General features: G+C 51.0%; 1 protein-coding gene across 1 annotated transcript in view; it reads right to left on the bottom strand.

Annotated features, from left to right (window-relative positions):
- LOC137307520 (properdin-like) overlaps nucleotides 1–21,931 on the bottom strand; it is a 59,188-nt gene extending 37,257 nt beyond the window's left edge. The window contains exon 1 of the mRNA XM_067976848.1: nucleotides 21,760–21,931. Within this exon, the coding sequence (XP_067832949.1) occupies nucleotides 21,760–21,817 (58 nt within the window). The 5' untranslated portion in view covers nucleotides 21,818–21,931. The remainder of the gene's footprint in view (nucleotides 1–21,759) is intronic.
- Between the last annotated feature and the right edge of the window lie 3,915 nt (nucleotides 21,932–25,846).

Here is a 25,846-nt window from a genome sequence, read left to right as displayed (position 1 = left end):
CAGACAACACTGGAACACAAAGGGTTAACCCTTTGTGGAGGGGTATGGGGAGGGGTACAGACAGTACCCACTGTTATCACTGTATGGGGGTACAGACAGTACCCACTGTTATCACTGTATGTGGGGGTACAGACAGTACCCACTGTTATCACTGTATGGGGGGGTACAGACAGTACCCACTGTTATCACTGTATGGGGGTACAGACAGTACCCACTGTTATCACTGTATGGGGGTACAGACAGTACCCACTGTTATCACTGTATGGGGGGGTACAGACAGTACCCACTGTTATCACTGTATGGGGGTACAGACAGTACCCACTGTTATCACTGTATGGGGGGTACAGACAGTACCCACTATTATCACTGTATGGGGGGGTACAGACAGTACCCACTGTTATCACTGTATGGGGAGGGGTACAGACAGTACCCACTGTTATCACTGTATGGGGAGGGGTACAGACAGTACCCACTGTTATCACTGTATGGGGGGTACAGACAGTACCCACTGTTATCACTGTATGGGGGGTACAGACAGTACCCACTGTTATCACTGTATGGGGGGTACAGACAGTACCCACTGTTATCACTGTATGGGGGGTACAGACAGTACCCACTGTTATCACTGTATGGGGGGTACAGACAGTACCCACTGTTATCACTGTATGGGGGGTACAGACAGTACCCACTATTATCACTGTATGGGGGGGTACAGACAGTACCCACTGTTATCACTGTATGGGGGGTACAGACAGTACCCACTGTTATCACTGTATGGGGGGGTACAGACAGTACCCACTGTTATCACTGTATGGGGGGTACAGACAGTACCCACTGTTATCACTGTATGGGGGGTACAGACAGTACCCACTGTTATCACTGTATGGGGGGTACAGACAGTACCCACTGTTATCACTGTATGGGGGGTACAGACAGTACCCACTATTATCACTGTATGGGGGGTACAGACAGTACCCACTGTTATCACTGTATGGGGGGTACAGACAGTACCCACTATTATCACTGTATGGGGGGGTACAGACAGTACCCACTGTTATCACTGTATGGGGGTACAGACAGTACCCACTGTTATCACTGTATGGGGGGTACAGACAGTACCCACTATTATCACTGTATGGGGGGGTACAGACAGTACCCACTGTTATCACTGTATGGGGGGGTACAGACAGTACCCACTGTTATCACTGTATGGGGGGTACAGACAGTACCCACTGTTATCACTGTATGGGGGTACAGACAGTACCCACTGTTATCACTGTATGGGGGTACAGACAGTACCCACTGTTATCACTGTATGGGGGGTACAGACAGTACCCACTGTTATCACTGTATGGGGGGTACAGACAGCACCCACTGTTATCACTGTATGGGGGGTACAGACATATCACTGTATGGGGGGTACAGACAGTACCCACTGTTATCACTGTATGGGGAGGGGTACAGACAGTACCCACTGTTATCACTGTATGGGGGGTACAGACAGTACCCACTGTTATCACTGTATGGGGGGGTACAGACAGTACCCACTGTTATCACTGTATGGGGGGGTACAGACAGTACCCACTGTTATCACTGTATGGGGGGTACAGACAGTACCCACTGTTATCACTGTATGGGGGTACAGACAGTACCCACTGTTATCACTGTATGGGGGGTACAGACAGTACCCACTGTTATCACTGTATGGGGGGGTACAGACAGTACCCACTGTTATCACTGTATGGGGGGGTACAGACAGTACCCACTGTTATCACTGTATGGGGGTACAGACAGTACCCACTGTTATCACTGTATGGGGGGTACAGACAGTACCCACTGTTATCACTGTATGGGGGGTACAGACAGTACCCACTGTTATCACTGTATGGGGGGTACAGACAGTACCCACTGTTATCACTGTATGGGGGGTACAGACAGTACCCACTGTTATCACTGTATGGGGGGTACAGACAGTACCCACTGTTATCACTGTATGGGGGGGTACAGACAGTACCCACTGTTATCACTGTATGGGGGTACAGACAGTACCCACTGTTATCACTGTATGGGGGGTACAGACAGTACCCACTGTTATCACTGTATGGGGGGGTACAGACAGTACCCACTGTTATCACTGTATGGGGGGGACAGACAGTACCCACTGTTATCACTGTATGGGGGGTACAGACAGTACCCACTGTTATCACTGTATGGGGGGTATAGAGAGTACCCACTGTTATCACTGTATGGGGGTACAGACAGTACCCACTGTTATCACTGGATGGGGGGTACAGACAGTACCCACTATTATCACTGTATGGGGGGGTACAGACAGTACCCACTGTTATCACTGTATGGGGAGGGGTACAGACAGTACCCACTATTATCACTGTATGGGGGTACAGACAGTACCCACTGTTATCACTGTATGGGGGGGTACAGACAGTACCCACTGTTATCACTGTATGGGGGGTACAGACAGTACCCACTGTTATCATTGTATGGGGGGTACAGACAGTACCCACTGTTATCACTGTATGGGGGGTACAGAGAGTACCCACTGTTATCACTGTATGGGGAGGGGTACAGACAGTACCCACTGTTATCACTGTATGGGGGGTACAGACAGTACCCACTGTTATCACTGTATGGGGAGGGGTATAGACAGTACCCACTGTTATCACTGTATGGGGGGGTACAGACAGTACCCACTGTTTTCACTGTATGGGGGTACAGACAGTACCCACTGTTATCACTGTATTGTGGTACAGACAGTCCCCACTGTTATCACTGTATGGGGGGTACAGGCAGTACCCACTGTTATCACTGTATGGGGGGTACAGACAGTACCCACTGTTATCACTGTATGGGGGGTACAGACAGTACCCACTGTTATCACTGTATGGGGGGTACAGACAGTACCCACTGTTATCACTGTATGGGGGGGTACAGACAGTACCCACTGTTATCACTGTATGGGGGTACAGACAGTACCCACTGTTATCACTGTATGAGGGGGTACAGACAGTACCCACTGTTATCATTGTATGGGGGGTACAGACAGTACCCACTGTTATCACTGTATGGGGGGGTACAGACAGTACCCACTGTTATCACTGTATGGGGGTACAGACAGTACCCACTGTTATCACTGTATGGGGGTACAGACAGTACCCACTGTTATCACTGTATGGGGGGGTACAGACAGTACCCACTGTTATCACTGTATGGGGGGGTACAGACAGTACCCACTGTTATCACTGTATGGGGGTACAGACAGTACCCACTGTTATCACTGTATGAGGGGGTACAGACAGTACCCACTGTTATCAATGTATGGGGGGTACAGACAGTACCCACTGTTATCACTGTATGGGGAGGGGTACAGACAGTACCCACTGTTATCACTGTATGAGGGGGTACAGACAGTACCCACTGTTATCACTGTATGAGGGGGTACAGACAGTACCCACTGTTATCATTGTATGGGGGGTACAGACAGTACCCACTGTTATCACTGTATGGGGGGGTACAGACAGTACCCACTGTTATCACTGTATGGGGGGGTACAGACAGTACCCACTGTTATCACTGTATGGGGGTACAGACAGTACCCACTGTTATCACTGTATGAGGGGGTACAGACAGTACCCACTGTTATCAATGTATGGGGGGTACAGACAGTACCCACTGTTATCACTGTATGGGGAGGGGTACAGACAGTACCCACTGTTATCACTGTATGGGGGGTACAGACAGTACCCACTGTTATCACTGTATGGGGGGTACAGACAGTACCCACTGTTATCACTGTATGGGGGGGTACAGACAGTACCCACTGTTATCATTGTATGGGGGGGTACAGACAGTACCCACTGTTATCACTGTATGGGGGGTACAGACAGTACCCACTGTTATCACTGTATGGGGGGGTACAGACAGTACCCACTGTTATCATTGTATGGGGGGGTACAGACAGTACCCACTGTTATCACTGTATGGGGGGTACAGACAGTACCCACTGTTATCACTGTATGGGGGGGTACAGACAGTACCCACTGTTATCACTGTATGGGGGGTACAGACAGTACCCACTGTTATCACTGTATGGGGGGGTACAGACAGTACCCACTGTTATCACTGTATGGGGGGGTACAGACAGTACCCACTGTTATCACTGTATGGGGGGTACAGACAGTACCCACTGTTATCAATGTATGGGGGGGTACAGACAGTACCCACTGTTATCACTGTATGGGGGGTACAGACAGTACCCACTGTTATCACTGTATGGGGGGTACAGACAGTACCCACTGTTATCAATGTATGGGGGGTACAGACAGTACCCACTGTTATCACTGTATGGGGGGGTACAGACAGTAACCACTGTTATCACTGTATGGGAGGGGTACAGACAGTACCCACTGTTATCACTGTATGGGGGGGTACAGACAGTACCCACTGTTATCACTGTATGGGGGGTACAGACAGTACCCACTGTTATCACTGTATGGGGAGGGGTACAGACAGTACCCACTGTTATCACTGTATGGGGGGTACAGACAGTACCCACTGTTATCACTGTATGGGGGTACAGACAGTACCCACTGTTATCACTGTATGGGGGGTACAGACAGTACCCACTGTTATCACTGTATGGGGGTACAGACAGTACCCACTGTTATCACTGTATGGGGGGTACAGACAGTACCCACTGTTATCACTGTATGGGGGGTACAGACAGTACCCACTGTTATCACTGTATGGGGGGTACAGACAGTACCCACTGTTATCACTGTATGGGGGTACAGACAGTACCCACTGTTATCACTGTATGGGGGTACAGACAGTACCCACTGTTATCACTGTATGGGGGGTACAGACAGTACCCACTGTTATCACTGTATGGGGGGTACAGACAGTACCCACTGTTATCACTGTATGGGGGGGTACAGACAGTACCCACTGTTATCACTGTATGGGGAGGGGTACAGACAGTACCCACTGTTATCACTGTATGGGGGGGGTACAGACAGTACCCACTGTTATCACTGTATGGGGGGGTACAGACAGTACCCACTGTTATCACTGTATGGGGGGTACAGACAGTACCCACTGTTATCACTGTATGGGGGGTACAGACAGTACCCACTGTTATCATTGTATGGGGGGTACAGACAGTACCCACTGTTATCACTGTATGGGGAGGGGTACAGACAGTACCCACTGTTATCACTGTATGGGGGGGGGTACAGACAGTACCCACTGTTATCACTGTATGGGGAGGGGTACAGACAGTACCCACTGTTATCATTGTATGGGGGGTACAGACAGTACCCACTGTTATCACTGTATGGGGAGGGGTACAGACAGTAACCAGTGTTATCACTGTATGGGGGGTACAGACAGTACCCACTGTTATCACTGTATGGGGAGGGGTACAGACAGTACCCACTGTTATCACTGTATGGGGGGGTGCAGACAGTACCCACTGTTATCACTGTATGGGGGGGGTACAGACAGTACCCACTGTTATCACTGTATGGGGGGTACAGACAGTACCCACTGTTATCACTGTATGGGGGGGGGTACAGACAGTACCCACTGTTATCACTGTATGGGGAGGGGTACAGACAGTACCCACTGTTATCATTGTATGGGGGGTACAGACAGTACCCACTGTTATCACTGTATGGGGAGGGGTACAGACAGTAACCAGTGTTATCACTGTATGGGGGTACAGACAGTACCCACTGTTATCACTGTATGGGGGGTACAGACAGTACCCACTGTTATCACTGTATGGGGGGTACAGACAGTACCCACTGTTATCACTGTATGGGGGGTACAGACAGTACCCACTGTTATCACTGTATGGGGAGGGGTACAGACAGTAACCAGTGTTATCACTGTATGGGGGGTACAGACAGTACCCACTGTTATCACTGTATGGGGAGGGGTACAGACAGTACCCACTGTTATCACTGTATGGGGGGTACAGACAGTACCCACTGTTATCACTGTATGGGGGGGGTACAGACAGTACCCACTGTTATCACTGTATGGGGAGGGGTACAGACAGTACCCACTGTTATCACTGTATGGGGGGTACAGACAGTACCCACTGTTATCACTGTATGGGGGGGGTACAGACAGTACCCACTGTTATCACTGTATGGGGGGGTACAGACAGTACCCACTGTTATCACTGTATGGGGAGGGGTACAGACAGTACCCACTGTTATCACTGTATGGGGGGTACAGACAGTACCCACTGTTATCACTGTATGGGGGGGTACAGACAGTACCCACTGTTATCACTGTATGGGGGGTACAGACAGTACCCACTGTTATCACTGTATGGGGGGTACAGACAGTACCCACTGTTATCACTGTATGGGGGGGGTACAGACAGTACCCACTGTTATCACTGTATGGGGGGTACAGACAGTACCCACTGTTATCACTGTATGGGGGGTACAGACAGTACCCACTGTTATCACTGTATGGGGGGTACAGACAGTACCCACTGTTATCACTGTATGGGGGTACAGACAGTACCCACTGTTATCACTGTATGGGGGGGGTACAGACAGTACCCACTGTTATCACTGTATGGGGGGTACAGACAGTACCCACTGTTATCACTGTATGGGGGTACAGACAGTACCCACTGTTATCACTGTATGGGGGGTACAGACAGTACCCACTGTTATCACTGTATGGGGGGTACAGACAGTACCCACTGTTATCACTGTATGGGGGGGGGTACAGACAGTACCCACTATTATCACTGTATGGGGGGGTACAGACAGTACCCACTGTTATCATTGTATGGGGGGTACAGACAGTACCCACTGTTATCACTGTATGGGGAGGGGTACAGACAGTACCCACTGTTATCACTGTATGGGGGGGTACAGACAGTACCCACTGTTATCACTGTATGGGGGGTACAGACAGTACCCACTGTTATCACTGTATGGGGAGGGGTACAGACAGTACCCACTGTTATCACTGTATGGGGGGGTACAGACAGTACCCACTGTTATCACTGTATGGGGGGTACAGACAGTACCCACTGTTATCACTGTATGGGGAGGGGTACAGACAGTACCCACTGTTATCACTGTATGGGGGGGTACAGACAGTACCCACTGTTATCACTGTATGGGGGGGTACAGACAGTACCCACTGTTATCACTGTATGGGGGGGTACAGACAGTACCCACTGTTATCACTGTATGGGGGGGTACAGACAGTACCCACTGTTATCACTGTATGGGGGGTACAGACAGTACCCACTGTTATCACTGTATGGGGGGTACAGACAGTACCCACTGTTATCACAGTATGGGGAGGGGTACAGACAGTACCCACTGTTATCACTGTATAGGGGTACAGACAGTACCCACTGTTATCACTGTATGGGGGGGGTACAGACAGTACCCACTGTTATCACTGTATGGGGGGTACAGACAGTACCCACTGTTATCACTGTATGGGGGTACAGACAGTACCCACTGTTATCACTGTATAGGGGTACAGACAGTACCCACTGTTATCACAGTATGGGGAGGGGTACAGACAGTACCCACTGTTATCACTGTATAGGGGTACAGACAGTACCCACTGTTATCACTGTATGGGGGGTACAGACAGTACCCACTGTTATCACTGTATGGGGGGTACAGACAGTACCCACTGTTATCACAGTATGGGGAGGGGTACAGACAGTACCCACTGTTATCACTGTATGGGGAGGGGTACAGACAGTACCCACTGTTATCACTGTATGGGGGGGTACAGACAGTACCCACTGTGATCACTGTATGGGGGGTACAGACAGTACCCACTGTTATCACTGTATGGGGAGGGGTACAGACAGTACCCACTGTTATCACTGTATGGGGGGGTACAGACAGTACCCACTGTGATCACTGTATGGGGGGTACAGACAGTACCCACTGTTATCACTGTATGTGGGGGTACAGACAGTACCCACTGTTATCACTGTATGGGGGGGTACAGACAGTACCCACTGTTATCACTGTACGGGGGGGGTACAGACAGTACCCACTGTTATCACTGTATGGGGGGTACAGACAGTACCCACTGTTATCACTGTATGGGGGTACAGACAGTACCCACTGTTATCACTGTATGGGGGGGTACAGACAGTACCCACTGTTATCACTGTATGGGGGGTACAGACAGTACCCACTGTTATCACTGTATGGGGGTACAGACAGTACCCACTGTTATCACTGTATGGGGGTACAGACAGTACCCACTGTTATCACTGTATGGGGGTACAGACAGTACCCACTGTTATCACTGTATGGGGGGTACAGACAGTACCCACTGTTATCACTGTATGGGGGGGTACAGACAGTACCCACTGTTATCACTGTATGGGGGGTACAGACAGTACCCACTGTTATCACTGTATGGGGGGTACAGACAGTACCCACTGTTATCACTGTATGGGGGTACAGACAGTACCCACTGTTATCACTGTATGGGGGGTACAGACAGTACCCACTGTTATCACTGTATGGGGGGTACAGACAGTACCCACTGTTATCACTGTATGGGAGGTACAGACAGTACCCACTATTATCACTGTATGGGGGGTACAGACAGTACCCACTGTTATCACTGTATGGGGGGGTACAGACAGTACCCACTGTTATCACTGTATGGGGGGTACAGACAGTACCCACTGTTATCACTGTATGGGGGGGTACAGACAGTACCCACTGTTATCACTGTATGGGGGTACAGACAGTACCCACTGTTATCACTGTATGGGGGGTACAGACAGTACCCACTGTTATCACTGTATGGGGAGGGGTACAGACAGTACCCACTGTTATCACTGTATGGGGGGTACAGACAGTAACCACTGTTATCACTGTATGGGGGGTACAGACAGTACTCACTGTTATCACTGTATGGGGGGTACAGACAGTACTCACTGTTATCACTGTATGGGGGGTACAGACAGTACCCACTGTTATCACTGTATGAGGGGTACAGACAGTACCCACTGTTATCACTGTATGGGGGGTACAGACAGTACCCACTGTTATCACTGTATGGGGGGTACAGACAGTACTCACTGTTATCACTGTATGGGGGGTACAGACAGTACCCACTGTTATCACTGTATGGGGGGTACAGACAGTACCCACTGTTATCACTGTATGGGGAGGGGTACAGACAGTACCCACTATTATCACTGTATGGGGAGGGGTACAGACAGTACCCACTGTTATCACTGTATGGGGGGGTACAGACAGTACCCACTGTTATCACTGTATGGGGGGTACAGACAGTACCCACTGTTATCACTGTATGGGAGGTACAGACAGTACCCACTGTTATCACTGTATGGGGGGTACAGACAGTACCCACTGTTATCACTGTATGGGGGGGTACAGACAGTACCCACTGTTATCACTGTATGGGGAGGGGTACAGACAGTACCCACTGTTATCACTGTATGAGGGGTACAGACAGTACCAACTGTTATCACTGTATGGGGGGTACAGACAGTACCCACTGTTATCACTGTATGGGGGGTACAGACAGTACCCACTGTTATCACTGTATGGGGGGGTACAGACAGTACCCACTGTTATCACTGTATGGGGGGTACAGAGAGTACCCACTGTTATCACTGTATGGGGGGTACAGACAGTACCCACTGTTATCACTGTATGGGGGGTACAGACAGTACCCACTGTTATCACTGTATGGGGGGGTACAGACAGTACCCACTGTTATCACTGTATGGGGGGTACAGACAGTACCCACTGTTATCACTGTATGGGGGGGTACAGACAGTACCCACTGTTATCACTGTATGGGAGGTACAGACAGTACCAACTGTTATCACTGTATGGGGGGTACAGACAGCACCCACTGTTATCACTGTATGGGGGTACAGACAGTACCCACTGTTATCACTGTATGGGGGTACAGACAGTACCCACTGTTATCACTGTATGGGGGGTACAGACAGTACCCAGTGTTATCACTGTATGGGGGGGTACAGACAGTACCCACTGTTATCACTGTATGGGGGGTACAGACAGTACCCACTGTTATCACTGTATGGGGAGGGGTACAGACAGTACCCACTGTTATCACTGTATGGGGAGGGGTATAGACAGTACCCACTGTTATCACTGTATGGGGGGGTACAGACAGTACCCACTGTTATCACTGTATGGGGGGGTACAGACAGTACCCACTGTTATCATTGTATGGGGGGGTACAGACAGTACCCACTGTTATCACTGTATGGGGGGGTACAGACAGTACCCACTGTTATCACTGTATGGGGGGGTACAGACAGTACCCACTGTTATCACTGTATGGGGGGGTACAGACAGTACCCACTGTTATCATTGTATGGGGGGTACAGACAGTACCCACTGTTATCACTGTATGGGGGTACAGACAGTACCCACTGTTATCACTGTATGGGGGGTACAGACAATACCCACTGTTATCACTGTATGGGGGGTACAGACAGTACCCACTGTTATCACTGTATGGGGGGTACAGACAGTACCCACTGTTATCACTGTATGGGGGGTACAGACAGTACCCACTGTTATCACTGTATGGGGGGGTACAGACAGTACCCACTGTTATCACTGTATGGGGGGGTACAGACAGTACCCACTGTTATCATTGTATGGGGGGTACAGACAGTACCCACTGTTATCACTGTATGGGGGGTACAGACAGTACCCACTGTTATCACTGTATGGGGGGTACAGACAATACCCACTGTTATCGCTGTATGGGGGGTACAGACAGTACCCACTGTTATCACTGTATGGGGGGTACAGACAGTACCCATTGTTATCATTGTATGGGGGGTACAGACAGTACCCACTGTTATCACTGTATGGGGGGTACAGACAGTACCCACTGTTATCACTGTATGGGGGGTACAGACAGTACCCACTGTTATCACTGTATGGGGGGGTACAGACAGTACCCACTGTTATCACTGTATGGGGAGGGGTACAGACAGTACCCACTGTTATCACTGTATGGGGGGGTACAGACAGTACCCACTGTTATCACTGTATGGGGGGTACAGACAGTACCCACTGTTATCATTGTATGGGGGGTACAGACAGTACCCACTGTTATCACTGTATGGGGAGGGGTACAGACAGTACCCACTGTTATCACTGTATGGGGGGTACAGACAGTACCCACTGTTATCACTGTATGGGGAGGGGTACAGACAGTACCCACTGTTATCACTGTATGGGGGGTACAGACAGTACCCACTGTTATCACTGTATGGGGAGGGGTACAGACAGTACCCACTGTTATCACTGTATGGGGGGTACAGACAGTACCCACTGTTATCACTGTATGGGGGGTACAGACAGTACCCACTGTTATCACTGTATGGGGGGTACAGACAGTACCCACTGTTATCACTGTATGGGGGGTACAGACAGTACCAACTGTTATCACTGTATGGGGGGTACAGACAGTACCCACTGTTATCATTGTATGGGGGGTACAGACAGTACCCACTGTTATCATTGTATGGGGGGTACAGACAGTACCCACTGTTATCATTGTATGGGGGTACAGACAGTACCCACTGTTATCACTGTATGGGGAGGGGTACAGACAGTACCCACTGTTATCACTGTATGGGGGGGTACAGACAGTACCCACTGTTATCACTGTATGGGGGGGTACAGACAGTACCCACTGTTATCACTGTATGGGGGGTACAGACAGTACCCACTGTTATCACTGTATGGGGAGGGGTACAGACAGTACCCACTGTTATCACTGTATGGGGGGTACAGACAGTACCCACTGTTATCACTGTATGGGGGGTACAGACAGTACCCACTGTTATCACTGTATGGGGGGAACAGAAGGTACCAACTGTTATCACTGTATGGGGGGTACAGACAGTCCCCACTGTTATCACTGTATGGGGGGTACAGACAGTACCCACTGTTATCACTGTATGGGGGGAACAGAAGGTACCAACTGTTATCACTGTATGGGGGGTACAGACAGTCCCCACTGTTATCACTGTATGGGGGGTACAGACAGTACCCACTGTTATCACTGTATGGGGGGAACAGAAGGTACCAACTGTTATCACTGTATGGGGGGTACAGACAGTCCCCACTGTTATCACTGTATGGGGGGTACAGACAGTACCCACTGTTATCACTGTATGGGGGTACAGACAGTACCCACTGTTATCACTGTATGGGGGGTACAGACAGTACCCACTGTTATCACTGTATGGGGAGGGGTACAGACAGTACCCACTGTTATCACTGTATGGGGGGGTACAGACAGTACCCACTGTTATCACTGTATGGGGGTACAGACAGTACCCACTGTTATCACTGTATGGGGAGGGGTACAGACAGTACCCACTGTTATCACTGTATGGGGGGTACAGACAGTACCCACTGTTATCACTGTATGGGGGGTACAGACAGTACCCACTGTTATCACTGTATGGGGGGGTACAGACAGTACCAACTGTTATCACTGTATGGGGAGGGGTACAGACAGTACCCACTGTTATCACTGTATGGGGAGGGGTACAGACAGTACCCACTTTTATCACTGTATGGGGGGTACAGACAGTACCCACTGTTATCACTGTATGGGGAGGGGTACAGACAGTACCCACTGTTATCACTGTATGGGGGGTACAGACAGTACCCACTGTTATCACTGTATGGGGAGGGGTACAGACAGTACCCACTGTTATCACTGTATGGGGGGTACAGACAGTACCCACTGTTATCACTGTATGGGGGGGTACAGACAGTACCCACTGTTATCACTGTATGGGGGGTACAGACAGTACCCACTGTTATCACTGTATGGGGAGGGGTACAGACAGTACCCACTGTTATCACTGTATGGGGGGTACAGACAGTACCCACTGTTATCACTGTATGGGGGGGTACAGACAGTACCCACTGTTATCACTGTATGGGGGGTACAGACAGTACCCACTGTTATCACTGTATGGGGGTACAGACAGTACCCACTGTTATCACTGTATGGGGGGTACAGACAGTACCCACTGTTATCACTGTATGGGGGTACAGACAGTACCCACTGTTATCACTGTATGGGGGGTACAGACAGTACCCACTGTTATCACTGTATGGGGAGGGGTACAGACAGTACCCACTGTTATCACTGTATGGGGAGGGGTACAGACAGTACCCACTGTTATCACTGTATGGGGAGGGGTACAGACAGTACCCACTGTTATCACTGTATGGGGGTACAGACAGTACCCACTGTTATCACTGTATGGGGGGGTACAGACAGTACCCACTGTTATCACTGTATGGGGAGGGGTACAGACAGTACCCACTGTTATCACTGTATGGGGGGGTACAGACAGTACCCACTGTTATCACTGTATGGGGAGTACAGACAGTACCCACTGTTATCACTGTATGGGGGTACAGACAGTACCCACTGTTATCACTGTATGGGGGTACAGACAGTACCCACTGTTATCACTGTATGGGGGGTACAGACAGTACCCACTGTTATCACTGTATGGGGGTACAGACAGTACCCACTGTTATCACTGTATGGGGGTACAGACAGTACCCACTGTTATCACTGTATGGGGGGTACAGACAGTACCCACTGTTATCACTGTATGGGGGTACAGACAGTACCCACTGTTATCACTGTATGGGGGGTACAGACAGTACACACGGTTATCACTGTACGCGGTGTACAGTACACACGGTTATCACTGTACGGGGGTACAGTACACACGGTTATCACTGTACGGGAGTACAGTACACACGGTTATCACTGTACGGGGGTACAGTACACACGGTTATCACTGTATGGGAGTACAGTACACACGGTTATCACTGTACGGGGGTACAGTACACACGGTTATCACTGTACGGGGGTACAGTACACACGGATATCACTGTACGGGTGTACAGTACACACGGTTATCACTGTACATGGTGTACAGTACACACGGTTATCACTGTACGGGAGTACAGTACACACGGTTATCACTGTACGGGGGTACAGTACACACGGTTATCACTGTACGGGGGTACAGTACACACGGTTATCACTGTACGTGGTGTACAGTACACACTGTTATCACTGTACGCGGTGTACAGTACACACGGTTATCACTGTACGTGGTGTACAGTACACACGGTTATCACTGTACGTGGTGTACAGTACACACGGTTGTCACTGTACGGGAGTACAGTACACACGGTTATCACTGAATGTGTACAGTACACACGGTTATCTCTGCACGGGAGCACAGTACACACGGTTATCACTGTACGTGGTGTACAGTACACACGGTTATCTCTGTACGGGGGTACAGTACACACGGTTATCACTGTACGGGTGTACAGTACACACGGTTATCACTGTACGCGGTGTACAGTACACACAGTTGTCACTGTACGAGAGTACAGTACACACGGTTATCACTGTACGGGGGTACAGTGCACAAGGTTATCACTGTACGGGAGTACAGTACACACGGTTATCATTGTACGCGGTGTACAGTACACACGGTTGTCACTGTACGGGAGTACAGTACACACGGTTATCACTGTACGCGGTGTACAGTACACATGGTTATCACTGTACGGGGGTACAGTACACACGGTTATCACTGTACAGGGGTACAGTACACACGGTTATCACTGTACGGGGTGTACAGTACACACGGTTATCACTGTACGTGGTGTACAGTACACACGGTTATCACTGTACGTGGTGTACAGTACACACGGTTATCACACACACGGTTATCACTGTACGTGGTGTACAGCACACACAGTTATCACTGTACAGGGTGTACAGTACACACGGTTATCACTGTACGCGGTGTACAGTACACACGGTTATCACTGTACGCGGTGTACAGTACACACGGTTATCACTGTACGTGGTGTACAGTACACACGGTTATCACTGTACGGGTGTACAGTACACACGGTTATCTCTGTACGGGGGTACAGTACACACGGTTATCACTGTACGGGTGTACAGTACACACGGTTATCACTGTACGGGGGTACAGTACACACGGTTATCTATGTACGTGGTGTACAGTACACACGGTTATCACTGTACGGGTGTACAGTACACACGGTTATCACTGTACGGGTGTACAGTACACACGGTTATCACTGTACATGGTGTACAGTACACACGGTTATCACTGTACGTGGTGTATAGTACACACGGTTATCTGTACACGGTGTACAGTACACACGGTTATCACTGTACGGGTGTACAGTACACATGGTTATCACTGTACACGGTGTGCAGTACACACAGTTATCACTGTACGGGGTGTACAGTACACACGGTTATCACTGTACGCGGTGTACAGTACACACGGTTATCACTGTACGTGGTGTACAGTACACACGGTTATCACTGTACGGGTGTACAGTACACACGGTTATCACTGTACATGGTGTACAGTACACACGGTTATCACTGTACGGGGTGTACAGTACACACGGTTATCACTGTACGCGGTGTACAGTACACACGGTTATCACTGTACGTGGTGTACAGTACACACGGTTATCTGTACGCGGTGTACAGTACACACGGTTATCACTGTACGGGTGTACAGTACACACGGTTATCACTGTACGTGGTGTACAGTACACACGGTTATCACTGAACGTGTACAGTACACACGGTTATCTCTGTACGGGAGCACAGTACACACGGTTATCACTGTACGTGGTGTACAGTACACACGGTTATCACTGAACGTGTACAGTACACACGGTTATCTCTTTACGGGAGCACAGTACACACGGTTATCACTGTACGTGGTGTACAGTACACACGGTTATCTCTGTACGGGGGTACAGTACACACGGTTATCACTGTACGGGTGTACAGTACACACGGTTATCACTGTACGGGGGTACAGTACACACAGTTATCACTGTACGTGGTGTACAGTACACACGGTTATCACTGTACGGGTGTACAGTACACACGGTTATCACTGTACGGGTGTACAGTACACACGGTTATCACTGTACATGGTGTACAGTACACACGGTTATCACTGTATGGGGTGTACAGTACACACGGTTATCACTGTACGTGGTGTACAGTACACACGGTTATCACTGTACATGGTGTATAGTACACACGGTTATCTTTACGCGGTGTACAGTACACACGGTTATCACTGTACGGGTGTACAGTACACACGGATATCAATGTACGGGGGACAGTACACACGGTTATCACTGTACACGGTGTACAGTACACACGGTTATCTGTACGTGGTGTACAGTACACACGGTTATCACTGTACGCGGTGTACAGTACACACGGTTATCACTGTAAGCGGTGTACAGTACACACTGTTATCACTGTACGGGGTGTACAGTACACACGGTTATCACTGTACGCGGTGTACAGTACACACGGTTATCACTGTACGTGGTGTACAGTACAGACGGTTATCCGTACGCGGTGTACAGTACACACGGTTATCACTGTACGGGTGTACAGTACACACAGTTATCACTGTACGGGGGTACAGTACGCACGGTTATCACTGTACGCGGTGTACAGTACACACGGATATCACTGTACGGGGTACAGTACACACGGTTATCACTGTACGCGGTGTACAGTACACACCGTTATCACTGTACGCGGTGTACAGTACACACGGTTATCACTGTACAGGGTACAGTACGCACGGTTATCACTGTACGCGGTGTACAGTACACACGGTTATCACTGTACGCGGTGTACAGTACACACGGTTATCACTGTACGGGTGTACAGTACACACGGTTATCACTGTACAGGGTACAGTACACACGGTTATCACTGTACGCGGTGTACAGTACACACGGTTATCACTGTACGCGGTGTACAGTACACACGGTTATCACTGTACAGGGTACAGTACACACGGTTATCACTGTACGGGGGTACAGTACACACGGATATCACTGTACGGGGTACAGTACACACGGTTATCACTGTACGGGAGTACAGTACACACGGTTATCACTGTACGGGGTACAGTACACACGGTTATCACTGTACACGGTGTACAGTACACACGGTTGTCACTGTACGGGAGTACAGTACACACGGTTGTCACTGTATGGGGGTACAGTACACGGTTATCACTGTACGTGGTGTACAGTACACACGGTTATCACTGTATGGGGGTACAGTACACGGTTATCACTGTACGAGGTGTACAGTACACACGGTTATCACTGTACGGGAGTACAGTACACACGGTTATCACTGTACGGGGTACAGTACACACGGTTATCACTGTACATGGTGTACAGTACACACGGTTGTCACTGTACGGGAGTACAGTACACACGGTTGTCACTGTATGGGGTACAGTACACGGTTATCACTGTACGTGGTGTACAGTACACACGGTTATCACTGTATGGGGGTACAGTACACGGTTATCACTGTACGTGGTGTACAGTACACACGGTTATCACTGTACGGGGGTACAGTACACACGGATATCACTGTACGGGGTACAGTACACACGGTTATCACTGTACACGGTGTACTGTACACACAGTTGTCACTGTATGGGGGTACAGTACACACGGTTATCACTGTACGTGGTGTACAGTACACACGGTTATCACTGTACGGGGTACAGTATGCACGGTTATCACTGTACGTGGTGTACAGTACACACGGTTATCTCTGTACGTGGTGTACAGTACACACGGTTATCACTGTACGTGGTGTACAGTACACACGGTTATCACTGTACGTGGTGTACAGTACACACGGTTATCACTGTGCGGGGGTACAGTACACACGGTTATCACTGTACGGGGTACAGTACACACGGTTATCACTGTACGGGGGTACAGTACACACGGTTATCACTGTACGGGAGTACAGTACACACGGTTATCACTGTACGGGAGTACAGTACACGGTTATCACTGTATGTGGTGTACAGTACACACGGTTATCACTGTACGCGGTGTACAGTACACACGGTTATCACTGTACATGGTGTACAGTACACACGGCTATCACTGTACGGGGGTACAGTACACACGGCTATCACTGTACGTGGTGTACAGTACACACGGTTATCACTGTACATGGTGTACAGTACACACGGTTATCACTGTACAGGAGTACAGTACACACGGTTATCACTGTACGGGAGTACAGTACACGGTTATCACTGTATGTGGTGTACAGTACACACGGTTATCACTGTACGCGGTGTACAGTACACACGGTTATCACTGTACGGGGTGTACAGTACACACGGCTATCACTGTACGGGGGTACAGTACACACGGTTATCACTGTACGGGGGTACAGTACACACGGTTATCACTGTACGGGGGTACAGTACACACGGTTATCACTGTACATGGTGTACAGTACACACGGTTATCACTGTACGGGGGTACAGTACACACGGTTATCACTGTACGGGGGTACAGTACACACGGTTATCACTGTACATGGTGTACAGTACACACGGTTATCACTGTACGGGTGTACAGTACACACAGTTATCACTGTACGGGGGTACAGTACACACGGATATCACTGTACGGGGGTACAGTACACACAGTTATCACTGTACGGGAGTACAGTACACACGGTTATCACTGTACGGGTGTACAGTACACACGGTTATCACTGTACGGGAGTACAGTACACACGGTTATCACTGTACGGGGGTACAGTACACACGGTTATCACTGTACGGGGGTACAGTACACACGGCTATCACTGTACGGGAGTACAGTACACACGGTTATCACTGTACGGGAGTACAGTACACACGGTTATCACTGTACGGGGGTACAGTACACACAGTTATCACTGTACATGGTGTACAGTACACACAGTTATCACTGTACGGGGGTACAGTACACACGGATATCACTGTACGGGGGTACAGTACACACGGTTATCACTGTACGGGAGTACAGTACACACGGTTATCACTGTACAGGGGTACAGTACACACAGATATCACTGTACGGGGGTACAGTACACACGGTTATCACTGTACGGGAGTGCAGTACACACGGTTATCACTGTACGGGGGTACAGTACACACGGTTATCACTGTACAGGGGTACAGTACACACGGTTATCACTGTACGGGTGTACAGTACACACGGTTATCACTGTACGTGGGTACAGTACACACGGTTATCACTGTACGGGGGTACAGTACACACAGTTATCACTGTACGGGAGTGCAGTACACACGGTTATCACTGTACGGGGGTACAGTACACACGGTTATCACTGTACGGGGGTACAGTACACACGGTTATCACTGTACGGGGGTACAGTACACACGGTTATCACTGTACGAGGTGTACAGTACACACGGTTATCACTGTACGGGAGTACAGTACACACGGTTATCACTGTACGGGGGTACAGTACACGGTTATCACTGTACATGGTGTACAGTACACACGGTTATCACTGTACATGGTGTACAGTACACACGGTTATCACTGTACGGGAGTACAGTACACACGGTTATCACTGTACATGGTGTACAGTACACACGGTTATCACTGTACAGGGGTACAGTACACACGGTTATCACTGTACGGGAGTACAGTACACACGGTTATCACTGTACGGGGGTACAGTACACACGGTTATCACTGTACGGGGGTACAGTACACACGGTTATCACTGTACGGGGGTACAGTACACACGGTTATCACTGTACGGGGGTACAGTACACACGGTTATCACTGTACGGGGGTACAGTACACACGGTTATCACTGTACGTGGTGTACAGTACACACGGTTATCACGGTACGGGAGTACAGTACACACGGTTATCACTGTACAGGGGTACAGTACACACGGTTATCACTGTATGGGGGTACAGACAGTACACACGGTTATCACTGTACATGGTGTACAGTACACACGGTTATCACTGTACGGGGGTACAGTACACACGGTTATCTGTACGTGGTGTACAGTACACACGGTTATCACTGTACGGGGGTACAGTACACACGGTTATCACGGTACGGGAGTACAGTACACACGGTTATCACTGTACATGGTGTACAGTACACACGGTTATCACTGTACGGGAGTACAGTACACACGGTTATCACTGTACGGGGGTACAGTACACACGGTTATCACTGTACGGGAGTACAGTACACACGGTTATCTGTACGTGGTGTACAGTACACACGGTTATCACGGTACGGGAGTACAGTACACACGGTTATCACTGTACATGGTGTACAGTACACACGGTTATCACTGTACGGGAGTACAGTACACACGGTTATCACTGTACGGGGGTACAGTACACACGGTTATCACTGTACGGGAGTACAGTACACACGGTTATCTGTACGTGGTGTACAGTACACACGGTTATCACGGTACGGGAGTACAGTACACACGGTTATCACTGTACATGGTGTACAGTACACACGGTTATCACTGTACATGGTGTACAGTACACACGGTTATCACTGTACGGGGGTACAGTACACACGGTTATCACTGTACGGGAGTACAGTACACACGGTTATCACTGTACATGGTGTACAGTACACACGGTTATCACTGTACGGGGGTACAGTACACACGGTTATCACTGTACGTGGTGTACAGTACACACGGTTATCACTGTACGGGGGTACAGTACACACGGTTATCACTGTACGTGGTGTACAGTACACACGGTTATCACTGTACGGGGGTACAGTACACACGGTTATCACTGTACGTGGTGTACAGTACACACGGTTATCACTGTACGGGAGTACAGTACACACGGTTATCACTGTACAGGGGTACAGTACACACGGTTATCACTGTACGGGAGTACAGTACACACGGTTATCACTGTACGTGGTGTACAGTACACACGGTTATCACGGTACGGGAGTACAGTACACACGGTTATCACTGTACAGGGGTACAGTACACACGGTTATCACTGTACGGGGGTACAGTACACACGGTTATCACTGTACAGGGGTACAGTACACACGGTTATCACTGTACAGGGGTACAGTACACACGGTTATCACTGTACGGGGGTACAGTACACACGGTTATCACTGTACGGGGGTACAGTACACACGGTTATCACTGTACGGGGGTACAGTACACACGGTTATCACTGTACGGGGGTACAGTACACACGGTTATCACTGTACGGGGGTACAGTAGACACGGTTATCACTGTACAGGGGTACAGTACACACGGTTATCACTGTACGGGGGTACAGTACACACGGTTATCACTGTACAGGGGTACATTACACACGGTTATCACTGTACGGGGGTACAGTACACACGGTTATCACTGTACAGGGGTACAGTACACACGGTTATCACTGTACGGGGGTACAGTACACACGGTTATCACTGTACAGGGGTACAGTACACACGGTTATCACTGTACGGGGGTACAGTACACACGGTTATCACTGTACAGGGGTACAGTACACACGGTTATCACTGTACGGGGGTACAGTACACACGGTTATCACTGTACACGGTGTACAGTACACACGGTTATCACTGTACGGGGCTAGTTGTTGTCTCTCTGTGGAGCTCTGCTGATCTAACACTGAACTGACTGAAACACGCAGAGTGAACGCAGCTTTGAACACACCGACCTGTGAGTCTTGCGAGGAAACAGAGGATCCCGAGGAGCAGCAGAACTCTGCTCTGCATGTCTGAGTCTGCTCGATGTCCGGTGGCCAGGTGAAGGACAGAGGAGAGGAGCTGGAATGTGTCTGTCAGACCTGATCTGAATCAGAGTCTTTCTGTCAAAGAGGAAGTGATGACCTCAGGATGGGGGATGAGCTACCAGTCCTTGCACAATATTTATTTTTGGTGTCTGTTATCTCATTTTTGGAAAACCTATCAGCGTGCGCAGATTCCAGTAAGTGTACCCCTTCCAAGCTGCCTCCCCCCTGACCCCGAGGGCAGGGACTGTCGACCATGGGAGGCGGCATGCCCCACACTTGCTTCAGATTCCCCGAACTCTCTTCAGGTCAATCGTGGCGATGGGAGCAGGAAGTTTCAAACAAACTTAGTGAGTGGGCAAAACTGGGGCCGATGGGGTTCTATGTGGGGAAGTGTGAGTCATCCACTTTGGACCTAAGAAGGAGATCAGAGTATTTTCCAAATAGTGAGAAGCTCGGAACTGTGGAGGAGCCGAGAGATTGAGGGGTCCAAGTACAGAAATCACTAAAAGCTGGTGAACAGGTACAAAAAATAACTAAAAAGGCTCGTCGAACGTTGGCCTTTATCTCGAGGGCTGGATTACTAAGGGATGGAAATGATTTTACAGCTGGACAGAGCTCTGGTCAGACCCCATCGGGAGATACTGGGTTCAGTTCTGGGCACCGCACCTCAGGGAGGATATACTGGCCTTGGAGGGGGTGCAGCGCAGATTCACCAGAATGATACCGGGGCTAAAAGGGTTAAATTATGGGGACAGGTTGAAGAGGGAGGGGAGGAGAGAAGGTGGGAGGGGGAGGAGGGGGAGGGGGAGGAGGGGGAGGGGGAGGAGGGGGAGGGGGGAGGAGGGAACAGTGGAATGGGGTGGGAGGAGGGAGGGGTGGAGAGGGTGAGGGCGGTGAGGTGGGGAGGGTGAGGGAGAGGGAGGGGTGGGGAGGGAGGGAGGGTGAGTGAGGGAGGGAGGGTGAGGGAGTGAGGGTGAGGGAGGGAGGGTGAGGGAGTGAGGGAGGGTGAGGGAGTGAGGGTGAGGGAGGGAGGGTGAGGGAGTGAGGGTGAGGGAGGGAGGGTGAGGGAGGGAGGGGTGAGGGAGGGAGGGTGAGGGAGGGAGGGTGAGGGAGTGAGGGTGAGGGAGTGAGGGTGAGGGAGGGAGGGTGAGGGAGGGAGGGAGGGTGAGTGAGGGAGGGTGAGGGAGGGAGGGGTGCCTGTTCTTGTGATCCAGTTCCTCTTTCCCCGAGGGTGAGCTCACGGTGAAGCTGCTCCGTCCGTTCCTCATTTTAAAAATTCCATTTTTAGACGACGAGGAAAAGAAACGGGTGGAGGATCCTCATGAGTCGGACATCACGGGATCAGTGAGCAACGGGGAGTGACGGGTCCTCGTCCTCCCTCACTCCCGAACATCACACTCACTCACTCACTCACACACACCCCGCACTCACTCACTCACACACACCCCGCACTCACTCACTCACACACACCCCGCACTCACTCACTCACACACACCCGCACTCACTCACTCACTCACACCCCGCACTCACTCACACACACCCCGCACTCACTCACACACACACACCCCGCACTCACTCACACACACACACCCCGCACTCACTCACACACACACACCCCGCACTCACTCACACACACACACCCCGCACTCACTCACTCACTCACACCCCGCACTCACTCACACACACCCCGCACTCACTCACTCACACACACCCCGCACTCACTCACTCACACACACCCCGCACTCACTCACTCACTCACACCCCGCACTCACTCACACACACCCCGCACTCACTCACACACACACACCCAGCCCGCACTCACTCACACACACACACCCCGCACTCACTCACTCACACACACCCCGCACTCACTCACTCACACACACCCCGCACTCACTCACTCACTCACACCCCGCACTCACTCACACACACCCCGCACTCACTCACACACACACACCCCGCACTCACTCACTCACACACACCCCGCACTCACTCACTCACTCACACCCCGCACTCACTCACACACACACACCCGCACTCACTCACACACACACACCCCGCACTCACTCACACACACACACCCGCACTCACTCACTCACACACACCCCGCACTCACTCACACACACACACACCCCGCACTCACTCACACACACACACCCCGCACTCACTCACTCACACACACCCCCGCACTCACTCACACACACACACACCCCGCACTCACTCACACACACACCCCGCACTCACTCACTCACACACACCCCGCACTCACTCACTCACACACACCCCGCACTCACTCACACACACACACCCCGCACTCACTCACACACACACACCCCGCACTCACTCACTCACACACACCCCGCACTCACTCACACACACACACCCCGCACTCACTCACACACACACACCCCGCACTCACTCACTCACACACACCCCGCACTCACTCACACACACACACCCCGCACTCACTCACTCACCACACACCCCGCACTCACTCACTCACACACACCCCGCACTCACTCACTCACACACACCCCGCACTCACTCACTCACTCACACCCCGCACTCACTCACACACACCCCGCACTCACTCACACACACACACCCCGCACTCACTCACTCACACACACCCCACTCACTCACTCACACACACCCCGCACTCACACACACACACCCCGCACTCACTCACACACACACACCCCGCACTCACTCACACACACACACACCCCGCACTCACTCACACACACACACCCCGCACTCACTCACTCACACACACCCCGCACTCACTCACACACACACACCCCGCACTCACTCACACACACACACCCCGCACTCACTCACACACACACACCCCGCACTCACTCACACACACACACCCCGCACTCACTCACACACACACCCCGCACTCACTCACACACACACCACCCCGCACTCACTCACTCACACACACCCGCACTCACTCACACACCACACACACACCCCCGCACTCACTCACTCACACACACCACCCCGCACTCACTCACTCACACACACCCCGCACTCACTCACACACACACACCCCGCACTCACTCACACACACACACCCCGCACTCACTCACACACACACACCCCGCACTCACTCACACACACACACCCCGCACTCACTCACTCACACACACCCCGCACTCACTCACACACACACACCCCGCACTCACTCACTCACACACACCCCGCACTCACTCACACACACACACCCCGCACTCACTCACACACACACACCCCGCACTCACTCACACACACACACACACCCCGCACTCACTCACTCACACACACACACCCCGCACTCACTCACTCACACACACCCCGCACTCACTCACACACACACACCCCGCACTCACTCACTCACACACACCGCACTCACTCACACACACACACCCCGCACTCACTCACTCACACACACACCCGCACTCACTCACTCACACACACCCCGCACTCACTCACTCACACACACCCCGCACTCACTCACACACACACCCCGCACTCACTCACTCACACACACCGCACTCACTCACACACACACACCCCGCACTCACTCACACACACACACCCCGCACTCACTCACACACACACACCCCGCACTCACTCACACACACACACCCCGCACTCACTCACTCACACACACCCCGCACTCACTCACACACACACACCCCGCACTCACTCACTCACACACACACACCCCGCACTCACTCACACACACACACCCCGCACTCACTCACACACACACACACCCCGCACTCACTCACACACACACACCCCGCACTCACTCACTCACACACACCCCGCACTCACTCACTCACACACACACCGCACTCACTCACACACACACACCCCGCACTCACTCACACACACACACCCCGCACTCACTCACACACACACACCCCGCACTCACTCACTCACACACACCCCGCACTCACTCACTCACACACACCCCGCACTCACTCACACACACACACCCCGCACTCACTCACACACA

The sequence above is a fragment of the Heptranchias perlo genome, unplaced genomic scaffold (genome assembly GCF_035084215.1).
Source record: "Heptranchias perlo isolate sHepPer1 unplaced genomic scaffold, sHepPer1.hap1 HAP1_SCAFFOLD_1029, whole genome shotgun sequence".
Taxonomy (NCBI): Eukaryota; Metazoa; Chordata; class Chondrichthyes; order Hexanchiformes; family Hexanchidae; genus Heptranchias; species Heptranchias perlo.
Note: the sequence above shows the minus strand (reverse complement) of the source record. Positions and strands in the feature narration are given on the sequence as shown.